Below are 12503 nucleotides of genomic sequence, written 5' to 3' on the forward strand. Positions count from 1 at the left end.
TTTTTCCCGCAACAAATGCAGAAATGTTCCTGCAACAAATGCAGAATAAATAAGGGATCACAAATAATCAATATAGACTTAATTGAAAAAGAAACACATTTTTTTTTCGGGTCAACGGTCAACGGTCAACGGTCAATGGTCGTAAACGGTCAACGGTGGTCAACGGTCGTCGGACCAGTCGGATCGGTCGGACCGGACGGACCGGTTAGGCCGGTCGGACTGCTCGCGCGGACCGACCGCACGTGTCGCGCGCGTGCGGGGATGACGTCACGCAGACATCATCTGGCACGTGCCGCGAGCGTGCCTACGTCCGCAGTCGGGTCGGGTCGCCGGGCGGTGACCGCCCGGCAAAACGTCGTCGGCGATGACGTCATCGGTGACGTCATCCGAGCGGTTACCGCCGTTGGATGACATCACAGTGGCGTCATCACGTGACTTCAGCACGCGTCGGTCCGCGGACCGGCACGTGCCGGTTTGCCCGCCCGGCGATGCGCACGCGTCGGTTCGCGGACCGGCACGTGCCGGTTCGCCCGCCGGCGTGCGCACGCGCCGGTTCGCCAACCGGCGCGTGTGCCGCACGCGCCGGGCGAGTGCAGCGTCTCCCGGCGGCGCACGACGTGTCTCCAGACTCGTCTCGACGTCGTCTTTCTCCCCATGTGTTCAGAAAGCGATTTCGACTTACGAAAACTCAGAAAAATGGCCGAAGAACACTCGGGTGTCGGGATTTCTTGCCCGATCCGTACGGCCGAATTGCTTTTGCGAAAAATCAATCAAAAACATCAAAACAGATCGGGAAAACGTGAACTAGGGCTCGATACCAATGTTGGGATTGGTGATCCCCGAAAACCGGATTTGACAGAATCGAACCCCTAAATCAATGCGGAAGACGAAGCCGGAAAAACACGTATCACCGATCGTAAAGCACACCACGGATTCGAGCGTACCTTGTTAGCCACAGATTAAGCACCAACGCCAATGGAGGAAGAGAAATCAAACTCTGTTCGATTCGAGGAGGCCTTGAAGGGAAGAAAACGTCACTTTGCCTTCTTGTTTTTCTATTTGGGGAGAGAGAGCGTAAGAAGAAAAGACGTACGTTATTTCCAAGCGATACCATTTCTCTCTCTCTCCTCCCTTTTATACCTCTCCCTTCCCACGGGCCCTATTCCCGTGGGCCGGGCCTTTTGGGCCGAGCATGGGCGAACGTGCGTTAAGCCCATCCCCAATTAAAACCATCACTAACTTTTGGTGGAACTGTTTCTATCATCATATCGAGCAAAAAAAAAAAAAAAAAAATTTGGCGATGTTTTGTCTACTTATTTTGTCAAAGTCAACGCAAAATGTCAAGCTCTTGACTTGACAGTAGGTAGTGAATTCTTATCTAATGTATATTTGGAATTACTTGGCACTAGTATTGTGTGAAAGTGAGACTTTAATTGTTTGCAAAACGAAGATGAAAAGATGCCGAAGAGATGCTACTATTTAGTTTGAACAAATGTGTTGATTTGGAGAGGATTCTTGTCCCCCAATTAAAAATGGAATATGAGACAAATAGTTCTTGAATTTTGACTTAACATCCAATGTGTCTTTGAATTTTTAATTTATTCAATATAGTTCCCGAACTATTAATAAATGTTCAATGTAGTCTTTCTGTTTTGTCAAACGAGAAATCATACATTTTTTAATGATGTGGATCATTATATGCTAAGTTGGATTTTTAAAAAATAATGGGTCATCTATCTTTTTATCTATCTATTTGAAAAAAAAAAATAGACCGTTAACATGTCTATCATTATATGATGACATGAATCATTATATCGTGATTTGAAATGGATATCTTAATTAGTAGACGCATGTGTAACTTTTTTTTTTTTTGTCCACCATCCAAGTTTTAACAGATCGGAAGCCACATCAACATATTCCATTAATTCGAAATTCACAAAAAGACGACATTGAATATTTTCATATAATTTAGTGACTAAATTGAATGTTTATTAATAGTTCAAATATCACATTTAACAAATTAAAAGAGCTCATCCTTAATGCTGAAGTAAGAGCAGTTGATCCAAAATTTAACAAATTAATTGGAAGCCACATTATATGTTGATCCAAAATTTAAAAACCATTGGTACCACTTTCCCATTTAAAAGAGCTTATCCTTAATGCCGAAGTAAGAGCAGTTGAAGCAAGTCCGAGTCAACTCACTCAGGATAATATATGCCAATCCCATGGCAAGTATCAGTTATGATCGAGTATTTTATGAGTCGCGGGAGCAACTCCTTTGCATACCATATAGTGAGGTTTAGATTATTATCACAGAACATGTTGTTGTATTGGCCGGTTATATTACATGTCATCATTTATTAGTTGTATTCACCATATGTCGGATATGACTGCTTTGACCTATTAAAATAAGATAATCAGGACCCCAAATATATATATATATATATATATATATATATATATATATTTAAATCATCCCATGATTTTACAATACCTTGTTATATATGGTATTGGTTCTGAATCTATACCCCAAAAAAAAAAAACCCAGAGAATAATAATAATAATAATAATAATAATAATAATAATAATAATAATAATAATAATAATAATAATAAACGTGCAAATGACAAGCTGCATGAATGATGATGATCCTCTTTTTCACCTTTTTTCCCCTTCATTTTTTTGTTAGGAATAAATTCCAGAAAAACCTAATCCCACTTTTTAGAACCTCTCCTAAATCACTAAGTAATTTAAAATGGAAGAAAGCAACATTATAATGAAATTTATTTTTAGGAGAAATTAAGTTCAAACTTTTTTTTTGGGATTATGTAAAAATAAAAATTTGCAGAAAATTTAGGTGTCAATAGGTCCTCGACTTTTGTTTTTGTTTCATCTTGTATTTGAACTATAAAAATATAATCAATGTAGTCCTTACATTAAAAATTCCAACACCGTTGGCTCCACGACCATAATTTTGTTTACTTGAAGTTAGATTTGTCATGATAGAATCCACGTGGTTTACATGTGCTTGCAATGTCAGATAATAGAGGAAATAATGTCAAGTAAGCTGTTTGTTGTGGTTATTGTCGTTGTATGTACTTTTTGGTGCGTTAACTTCATTTTGTTATGTCATATTGTAGGTTAGAAGAAAGAGCTAGTGAAGAGATTACTCAAAATTTTGCACCACAATATGCACATGGTGGATATTGTGAAAAGGATAAGGAACGTGACCATGGATTTTTTAGAGACATGAATACCAGCATGACGATTTTGAATGTAACTTATTTAGGTGTTATGCATTTAATTTATGTCATTTGGTTAACATGCTAACCAAACAAGGCTATATGGTTATAGCCCGAGAGAAGTTTAGATGTGCTGATATCTCAATGAAGATGAAGTCAAGAATCGGTTGCACCTAGAACCAGAAAGCTAAAAGCAAGCACTAATAAACCAATAAATGGTAACTCGAGCATAATCTAATAATCAACTAATGGCAGCTCCGAAATAAAGAGTAGAAAATACGTCTAAAAACACGCACCAAAAAAGACCTAAACATTAGCTCCATCTCAATCAAATGATCCTGGAAATATCACTATACATTAATCTTAACCTACAGCCATAGCGCCAAGACCAAACACAGGAAGTTCAACAAGAGACAACACCAAAAGACGTGAAGCTCTAGGCAAAAGAATGCATCTTCCAAAAGATAAAACAGTGAAAAGCAATACAAGTGAAAAATGTACCTATAGTTCCCATTCTGAAGAGTGCAAGGATCATGAATCATATGAAGATCCCATAAAAAAAAAAGGAAGTCACCAGGTTGTTCAACTTGACTAATGGGAGGATAGGAGGGGCTATCTGTTTATGTTTCTTCTATTAGGCGACAATGTTTAGGATTTTGTTGTTAGGTGAAGGTGAAACTCTATTATCGTTGCATTTTGGCTGGTGATGTGTTTAACAATAATATTAATAGGTGTTTGATATTACTGTTGCATTTTTTTAATTGCTTTTGTGTTTATCTACGATGTTGTTCGGTCTAAATGTAAGAACATCGCCCTAATACTGATGTAAGAGAATATGATTGCTGGTGCAAGCATATTTTGCTATTTGGTATAAATGCAATGCTATTAGGTGTGAACTCATGCCAAGGTTGATGGCACTGTGGAATAATACTTCTTATAAGCTATTACATAATGATAAGAAAGAGAAATAGAAATCCTGCTTAAGTTACTATAAGATGTGTTTGAGAAAGTGAAACCAACACTTACTAAAAAATTGATGAACCCAAGTGGTCACTTCTACAAATGATCGTTTGAGTGCCATATATTTTTAAGTAAGCATTTAGGTTCATCAACTTTTTAAAAGTTACAACTTAGTTTCCTCAACTTCAGAAACTGTAGTGCAAATTGCAAACCATCTATCATTTATATAAACCAACAACAATGCACAAATTGCCTCATAAAACACCATTTTCCACCAAATCAACCATATATCGCCATTTAATCCATTCAGGTAATCACAAACCAAGCCATTCAATTATATACAAAGAATTGTCAAAAGTAACAACATTCCAGTATAAAAACATTCCATGAACTAACATTTATTGCTCTAAATACAACAACACATTTCATTGTTCTTGCAACTATGGTAGATCCAATGACTTTTTTCTCATTACTAAGGTTATATATGCCCGCAAACTAGACCAAACCTGACAATAACAAGATAAGTAACACTCGATAAATATCTCTTTGGATTTTCATTCTTGAATCTCCCTTATACAAATGCCTAATTTTAAGAATTGGAAATCTTGGGTTTGGTAAGGTTTGTGATTAGGGTTCTTCAAGATAATTGGTTTTTTCCCCTATTTGTTGAAGTAAGCTTGCGATTCTTTAATTCAATGAGTCCTATGATGTTGTTCAGCATCAAATTACTCACTTCAGCTTGTTGGCATTCCTTGTCCGATGGTTTAATTTATTTTAATGCCACGTCGGATTTTTCGAAGAGGCAAACCGTCAATGGCATTCAAGCGATCAATTTTTCAAATTTATGGCACTCAAGTGAGGTAAAAAAGTTACGGCTCTCAAGTAAGCATCGTACGAAAGTTATGGCACTCTTGCTAAACCCCAGAGTTGTTCTATGTGTTGATTAATTGTTTGTAGATACTTGATACTAAATTCTAGGAGTCATGGAGAATGCATTGATTTATTTGTAATCATTACTATCAATAAATGCTGTAAACACCGGAATTGTAATTCATGCCCAATGCCAATTGTTTAGTTTTACTTTCACTTTATCTCTACATCTTCAATACTCCTTTACATAGATGGACAATTTTGCCTACGGTTTTTGTACTTTTGAGGCATGAATGATAACAATTATGTTCTCAAGCACCATTTCTAGCCTGCAATAGATTTTTCAATATCTATTCCCTAGACGAGTTTCTAAGCATTTGGCCATAATTGATAACGACACAAAATTTCTGTTTCTGAAATAAGAACTTGTTTGATGACAACATATAATTTCCAACCCTCTCGTCCTTGATGTCATTGCTGCCCTTCACTAGACCTGCCTGCTCTCGGAGCACATTGTTCTCGTCTCACTTGCTGCACAGCTAGGCGGTCTTGAAGTCGAAGATCTTGGCTTTGAATGACAACTCCTTCACCATGATGGTGCTACTCTTAATGTGGTTGTGAACGAAAATAATGTTGAGGCTGATGTTGTTGTGGATGGAATCAAGGTTGTGTGAGACGTCGGCGATGATCTGCATCCTCGACCTCTAGTCTTGAGGAATGTGAAATTGGGCATTTTAGGGTTCCGCAAGCGATTGGAGAAGCTGGCGCTGTCGATGGACTCATAGACGAAGAAGATGTTGTCGTCGGAGATAGAGGCGCTGAGTAGCTTTGTGATGGTAACTAGGAGGCTCCAGTAGATCATCCCGAGGAGGTTCTTGAGGCTACCCATGTCGATCTTAAGCCTGAACTTGCCTAGAAGATGATGATGTCCTTGCCTCATAAGGAATAATCCTATGAGGAAGATGAGGATGAGGAGTAGCGGGGCTTGACGAGGAAGTTGTTGGCGGCAGAGCGGAGCTCGGAGAAGTCGTAGGTGATGGGATTGTCCGGGAGGGAGTGGTGGAAGTCAAAAGAGAGGTGTTGTTGGAGAGGGAGGAGGTGCCCATGCCGATGCGGGTGTCGAAGGAGAGCTTGGGGAAGGAGGTGGAGGTGTAGTAGCCGCTGCTGGAAGCGACGGAGGCAGAGGATCGGAGGGCAAAGGAGGCGGGAGCCAATATGGGGGTTTAGGATTGGGAGAGTCTCAAGGAGGAGGAAGATGGTTTTCTCATGGGAGAACATGCAGGAGATAGAGGGAGTGAGCGATGAAAAAAGTTCACTTCTTTCCAAGCACAAAATTTATCCTCAAAATAAGAAAAATAAATTGTATTACTAAATAGATTTATGTTTCAAACTTGTTTCTGAGAAAAACAAAACAAAACAAAACAAAAACGGAGAAATATAATAGGTACCATGAACGCCCTTAATTTTCTCATCAATTTTGTTTCTTTTTTGTCAAAGAATTTATTTAAAATAAAAAAGAAGAAGCAATATCATACACTTTGTGGATTTCCACATCAATCCACATTTCGAAAGGTTTTCGTTGGCACTTTTTGGCGAAACAATAGTTAATATAAAATTTCTTAGCTCTTTATTTACAGTAAGTAGTGAATTCTCAGACAATTCGTTACCTGAGATGATAAGACACGATTTTCCTTCCTAGTACAACGTGCAAAAACAAAAATAACGAACTCGTTCGATTATTTCAATTAGAGTCTGCTTCCATTTACTCCATCCAAACATAGTGCATTATATAATCTAGTGCAGATTGGACAGCGATTTGTTAGCCCTATTCAAATGGGACAGGCTGTGTGCGATCTAGCCATTCAAGACATGGATTGTGGACATGGCCGCTCCGATACAGTAATGAGTTACCCCATCGAGGCGTGAAAATCGCTTAAATTTGTGATGTATGAACATGAACTGATTCAGAAATTTTAAAATTCGGGGCATTTACTTTATCATGTACGTGTGACATTCGTATGTATCTAATCTATTTATGTATAATTTTCCCTTTTTAGAGAAAAAAAACCTGTACGGTATGGTGCCAATACAACAAAAGGGGGACCGCCAAGTTGGTTTAACCGTACATCTGTTCTAGGAACCATACAGAAAGCCGATAGATGGCGATGGGAAGGCACTTCATCTAATCCTTGGGAATCTTCACAATGAATGCAAGTGCTTCGCTCTCTGTATTGCTTGCTTCACCTTGGCCAAGGGTTCCTCGTACAATATCGCAGGGTCATCAAACTTTGACGCCAGGCTCGGCTCCCCAAGGAAAGCTCGGAAAGAGTCCGCTACGGAGTAGGAGAGTGATTGGAGGTTGTATCCTCCTTCCAGAAAGAAAATGCAGCGTCCCCCACAAAGTTCTTCCGCAAGTTGCTTGATGTTGGAGGCCAGTGCATAATATGTTCCTGTAGTGAACTGCAAACTTGCTAGTGGATCCAACACATGAGCATCATACCTTCGGAAACAAGATAGACAGAGACGATGTCAGACAGGTGCTGGATCTCAAATTGAAGGAAGAAATGCACACAATTTCAAGTTCTCCTCGGTAGATATATGAAAAGGAAATGGCCCCTCACCCGGCTGAGACGAGAATGATATCTGGCTTGAACCTTTGTGCGCATGGTGCAATGATTTCATCAAACACAGTCCTCATAGCAATGTCACCAGAGCCCCCAGGTAGTGGCAGATTAAGGGTTGTGCCTTCACCATCTGCAACACCTATCTCATCGATTTTACCCGTACCTGGATAGCTTCCATCCTGCATAACCGCATGGAGTAAAGTACATGATCTCACATTTATATTCCTCGAGATAAGTTAAGCTTCAGAAAATTTATCAGCATAAAAATATAATAAACTCACTAACTGCTGAGCACAAAGTCCAGTATACTCTCTCTAAGTGAACTTCCAATCAAATTAGTTTCAATAAGGTAACGGAACTCTGGGAGAAAAAGGGAAACTCTCTTTGCAACCTCAAAAAGCAGAAATGTTTTCTTAGCTGCCCTCATCTAATCAATTTTAACCTGAAGATTGAAGAGTTCAAGACACTTCAAATCTAGACAAAGATCCACAGCAATCTTACTTGGTGTGTCGAAAGAAAAAATATGTCTGGATCATCATAGAAAGCATCGTTGGTCCCATTTCCATGATGAACATCAAAATCAATAATGAAGACGCTTCAATCCATGAACACGTTGAGCATAGCGTAGCTGCTATAGCTATGTTTCCAAAAACGCAGAAACCCATTGGTCCTTTTGGAATGGCATGGTGGCCTGGAGGTCGAATCAAAGCAAAAGCTGTTGGTGGATTTTGGGTGATTCTGGATGCGTCTACCTGGGAAATGTAGAGTTCAGTTTGAATATTCATTTACTTCTTCCTTCCATAAATAAAGTGTAATTTCAGTGATCACAATGATGGCAAACGTGGTGACATCTAAACATAAAAAAGAGACTAACGTGCTGGATTGGAACATCACCACTGAATCAACTAAAGCCATTCCAACTCCAGCTGCGACAAGTGACTCCTGGAATGTCTGCATTTGAAACCATCTTTAGTTTAAGAAAGCATCCGAAGAGTTTATCCATGCAGCTATGAGATACTTTCAAGCTTGGTATGAAGAAAACTATCTTAACGTTTTTACGAGATGCAATGGGATTATACCTTCATAGGATTAAAGATATCGCTTTAGGTTGTGTGCATTTTATCATTATAAGTAAGCTGAGATACTCTCGCCAAGCCAGGATAGTTAGCAGGAAAGCAGCAGGATGGACTTCTACAGGACACTTCCAGATTCCTTCCTCATTAAAGAGAAATGCTCTCTCATGGCATTCTTCATTAAGGACAGCTTCATACTTAACATATTGACATTGTCATGGCCATTGCTCATCATACTTCTTATAAACCATCCTATAAACAGGTTAGCAGCCCTTGTGTTCTTAACACAATATGCTCCTAAACAATGAAGTGCTTTGGCTGACTTATTTTTGCAGTTCAACAATGATATAATTGGTTTGACAAGATTTAATCTATATAAACACTAAGATAGACTCCTCTAGATTGCAACTGTAGGTAGCTGGAATACTTCATACCATCAACACATTCCAAGAGACTGTAAGACCGCCCATCGAAAAGCTTATGCATTCAAATATGCATTTTAAATTTTCTGGAAAAATCTTTATCGAAGGAGAAGATTATACATAATAATCAATCAGAAGTATAATATAGCTTGAAGAGAAATTGCATTTTAAGGGGAAAAAAAAATTCTACCCACTCGCTACCTTTTCATCATAGGAATGTCTACATTTGATGTACTTCGAAGCAATACCTTACATGACCAGAACATATCATAGCAGATGTAGAAACAAATATGTAAACACATGTGGCTTCCACTACAGGAACTAACGTAATAAAACTGGAGCCTCCAACAATATTAACTCTTCATGATTTGACATATTAACCAAACTTACAGTGGCAGTGGCATATGTTGGTCCAGAGCCTTCAATATAAATGATGCCCTTTTCTGAAGCCTTGTCCATGGCCTATAAAATGTAAGAGTTCATCAAACCTCAATCTTTTGGACATGCTACCAAAGAAATTGTACAGCCAAAAAGTCTTCAGCGATTTTACACAAATTGGTCTGAGAACATAGACAAACACAATAATACAAGCAGCAAATGCATTTTACACTAACTGTCTGAGTTGTCTAGTGAAAAATAAGTACCAAAAATGGGAATCTCAATTCAGCAATTTAGGTAGTCTTTGGAAGCCTAAGAGCTCAATATAAAACTGAAATTTTGCTGGTGAATGGTCCCACTCAGATGCATTTGAGCATTAGTTTGCTTGTTTGTTGTCAATTTTTTATTTTATTTTATCTTTTACTTTGTAATGTAACTCCTCTTTATATTCACTCGATGGCCTCATGTCCAGATACCCCAATCAATTCAAGAATCAATCATCTGCCTCGTGCATAACTTTTCTCTTTCCATGTTACAAGTAGCTAGATATTGTAATTATGAATAAAGCAGGGCATGATGAAGAATTGGCACTCTTGCTGCAACAAAAATCCTTAAAGAGGTGAAAGAACCCTCAAAAGAAATGGAAAAGAACCTTCCTGTCAACCCCATCTCAGGAACATCAATGAAAGGCAAAATTTCCCGGAACATCAATGAAAGCCAGATAAAACTAATAGAGGTGACTTGGTGAGTGAAGGTACCTTCTCAAGACCCAATACATAAGCTCTTGTGTGAACATGCACTAGATCATCCACAGAAGCAGGCTTAACAGTTGGAAGTTCAACAATCTCATCACCGCGAACCTGTAAGAAAAATTATAACTATTTAGTGCCTAGTGGCTTTATAGGCTATTGTATAAATACTAAAGCCTCTGCTTGATGGCAGCATCCGCTGGGTCGTCAGTAAATAATTTCCTCACATTAATCAAAAATAATTTTCCTTGAGTTCCTGAAGAAGCAGAGATTGGATTATCTACCTGGCAGGTTTTTAGTGTAATTTCAGGCACAATTTAAACTTCCGACTCATTATATTATGAGTCAGCCTTAAACAACATTTCTACAGTTTCAGGTCAAAGTCAATTAAGTAGTGCAGGACACTATATGTGTGAACGGAGGCGATCTATAATTAGTAAGAATAACTAAAGCATGATTGATGGAATTGTATGTAAGAGGAGTGCGATACCTTGGAGTGAGTTCCATCTTCTCAAGAGCTGTAACAATTGCCGGACCCTAAAATGAGATTCGGGATGGGACTCCTGCCATCGGTACAGGCAGCCCATCATTAGAAGATTTATGAAACCACGAAGTGCAATTTACAAACAAGAAGGGGGGCAATAAAAGCCAACTGGCGCAACTCTTGAACCAAACACAGAAGAGGAGAAGAGCAGCTCAAAACATGTTCCATGGTGAATCTCATTCCACGACAATCCATTATCATTTTATAATCTGAATCCAATCACAAGCTTCTCAATGGCTCGACATTGCTGATATTTGTGGTGATTCGCATTAATTGCCAAATGCCAAATGCTGCAATACCACTGAACTAATCAACCAAACCTTTTCAAGAATCTGATAACAGAGCCACACGAGTGACAATCTAAACTTGAACTCGGCAATTGAATTGACTTGACGAACCTCGTGTCATTTCGTCTAAATCTCAAGGCAGGAACCGATACGAACAAGAACTGACGCGACATAACAACGACACGATCAGATTATTCGACAAACAGCATCCTCTTCAAAGAGCAATCTTCCGGCAAACCGAATGATGAATCCAGAAAAGAAAAATCCGGTCCAACCTGGTTGTGGCCCATGGCGGGTGCCACGCCATAAACAACACGCGCAGCCGCCAGCCGCGGACGCGTCTCCGCTTCGCTCGAGCAACGAACCGGCCCTCCGGTCCCCGGCGAACGGCGTCTCCCCTGGGGTCCGCCGAGTCCGGCGCCCAACCGGAACCCAGCGCCACTTCGCAGGCCGCGAGCGCGATTCCACCCTCGAAGCGCCGCATTCCCTGAGACACGCACACAAACCAAGCAGGCGGTTCCCCCGCCATCAGCACGGGGGAGCGACACGATACCGGAAATCGAGGAGAGCAGAAGCACGGAAACAATCGATCGATCAGCCTGCGGCGTGGCCGCGAAAACGCGAAGCCGTGCGATTGCCCATGCGCATGCAGAGAATGGGAAACGAAAGCGAGAACGGAGACGCCGGCGCCGGCGACGGCGACGGCGAAGGAGGAGGAGAAGAACCGGCGAGAGCGGTAGCGCGAGGGGACGGAAGAAGCTCCATGGCCGGCCCGACTCCGGAGTGTAACCGCCACGCCACACCACACACGAACGCCGAGAGATTATTTATTAAATAAATGAATTTTATGGATTTTTCCGGATGAAATCCATTTTTCAGGTGAAGATTATTTTTAAAAAGAAGGATTTTCTTCGTTTTTATAATTTGCCAAAGGTTACGTTTGTCGTCGTCTACAACTTCAGAGACTTGGACGAGCCATCATGAGAAAAAAAGGATTTTAAAATTTTCATTATAATTCGTTTTGTGATATATAAATTATCATTTACAATAAAATGCTTTTTTTTGTTAAGTAATTATTACAAATAATCAATTACTTTTCAAAAGTTATTTATCAAATTATTTATTTTTCGAGAAATAAATTGTGCATATATTTTGCGATTAGAAAAATGATGTGATAAAAAAATAGTAGTCAACACAATGCGAATTAGGAATGAGCAAGATAGATCGACCGAATCAAGAATTGCTTGTTCGGTTTGGTTCTTAAAGTGCTAATTCGATTCTCGATTCTTAAAAGTGGAATCAGTATTTGGGTGATCCAATTTCCGATTCCAAAAGAATTTAGATCACTAAGATC

The 12503-nt window shown here is 39.6% G+C and overlaps 2 protein-coding genes across 2 annotated transcripts; both read right to left on the reverse strand.

The window, feature by feature from the left end:
• Window positions 1-7173: 7173 nt before the first annotated feature.
• On the reverse strand, window positions 7174-10435 carry LOC120287506 (histone deacetylase 14-like; the record flags this gene model as incomplete). Its single annotated transcript, XM_039300313.1, is given in 8 exon segments — window positions 7174-7572; window positions 7694-7875; window positions 8198-8288; window positions 8290-8321; window positions 8323-8448; window positions 8591-8647; window positions 9582-9653; window positions 10328-10435. Coding segments are annotated over 8 exon segments (969 nt in total), but the record flags the coding sequence as incomplete, so codon positions are not given.
• Window positions 10436-10656: 221 nt separating this feature from the next.
• LOC120287507 lies at window positions 10657-11967 on the reverse strand. Its single transcript, XM_039300314.1, has 4 exons — window positions 11875-11967; window positions 11425-11636; window positions 10809-10881; window positions 10657-10682 (listed from the first exon to the last, which is right to left on the reverse strand). The coding sequence occupies exons 1-4, from the start codon at window positions 11912-11914 to the stop codon at window positions 10657-10659; spliced, it is 351 nt and encodes a 116-aa protein (XP_039156248.1). The 5' UTR covers window positions 11915-11967.
• Between the last annotated feature and the right edge of the window lie 536 nt (window positions 11968-12503).

Source organism: Eucalyptus grandis, chromosome 8 (genome assembly GCF_016545825.1).
Source record: "Eucalyptus grandis isolate ANBG69807.140 chromosome 8, ASM1654582v1, whole genome shotgun sequence".
Taxonomy (NCBI): domain Eukaryota; kingdom Viridiplantae; phylum Streptophyta; class Magnoliopsida; order Myrtales; family Myrtaceae; genus Eucalyptus; species Eucalyptus grandis.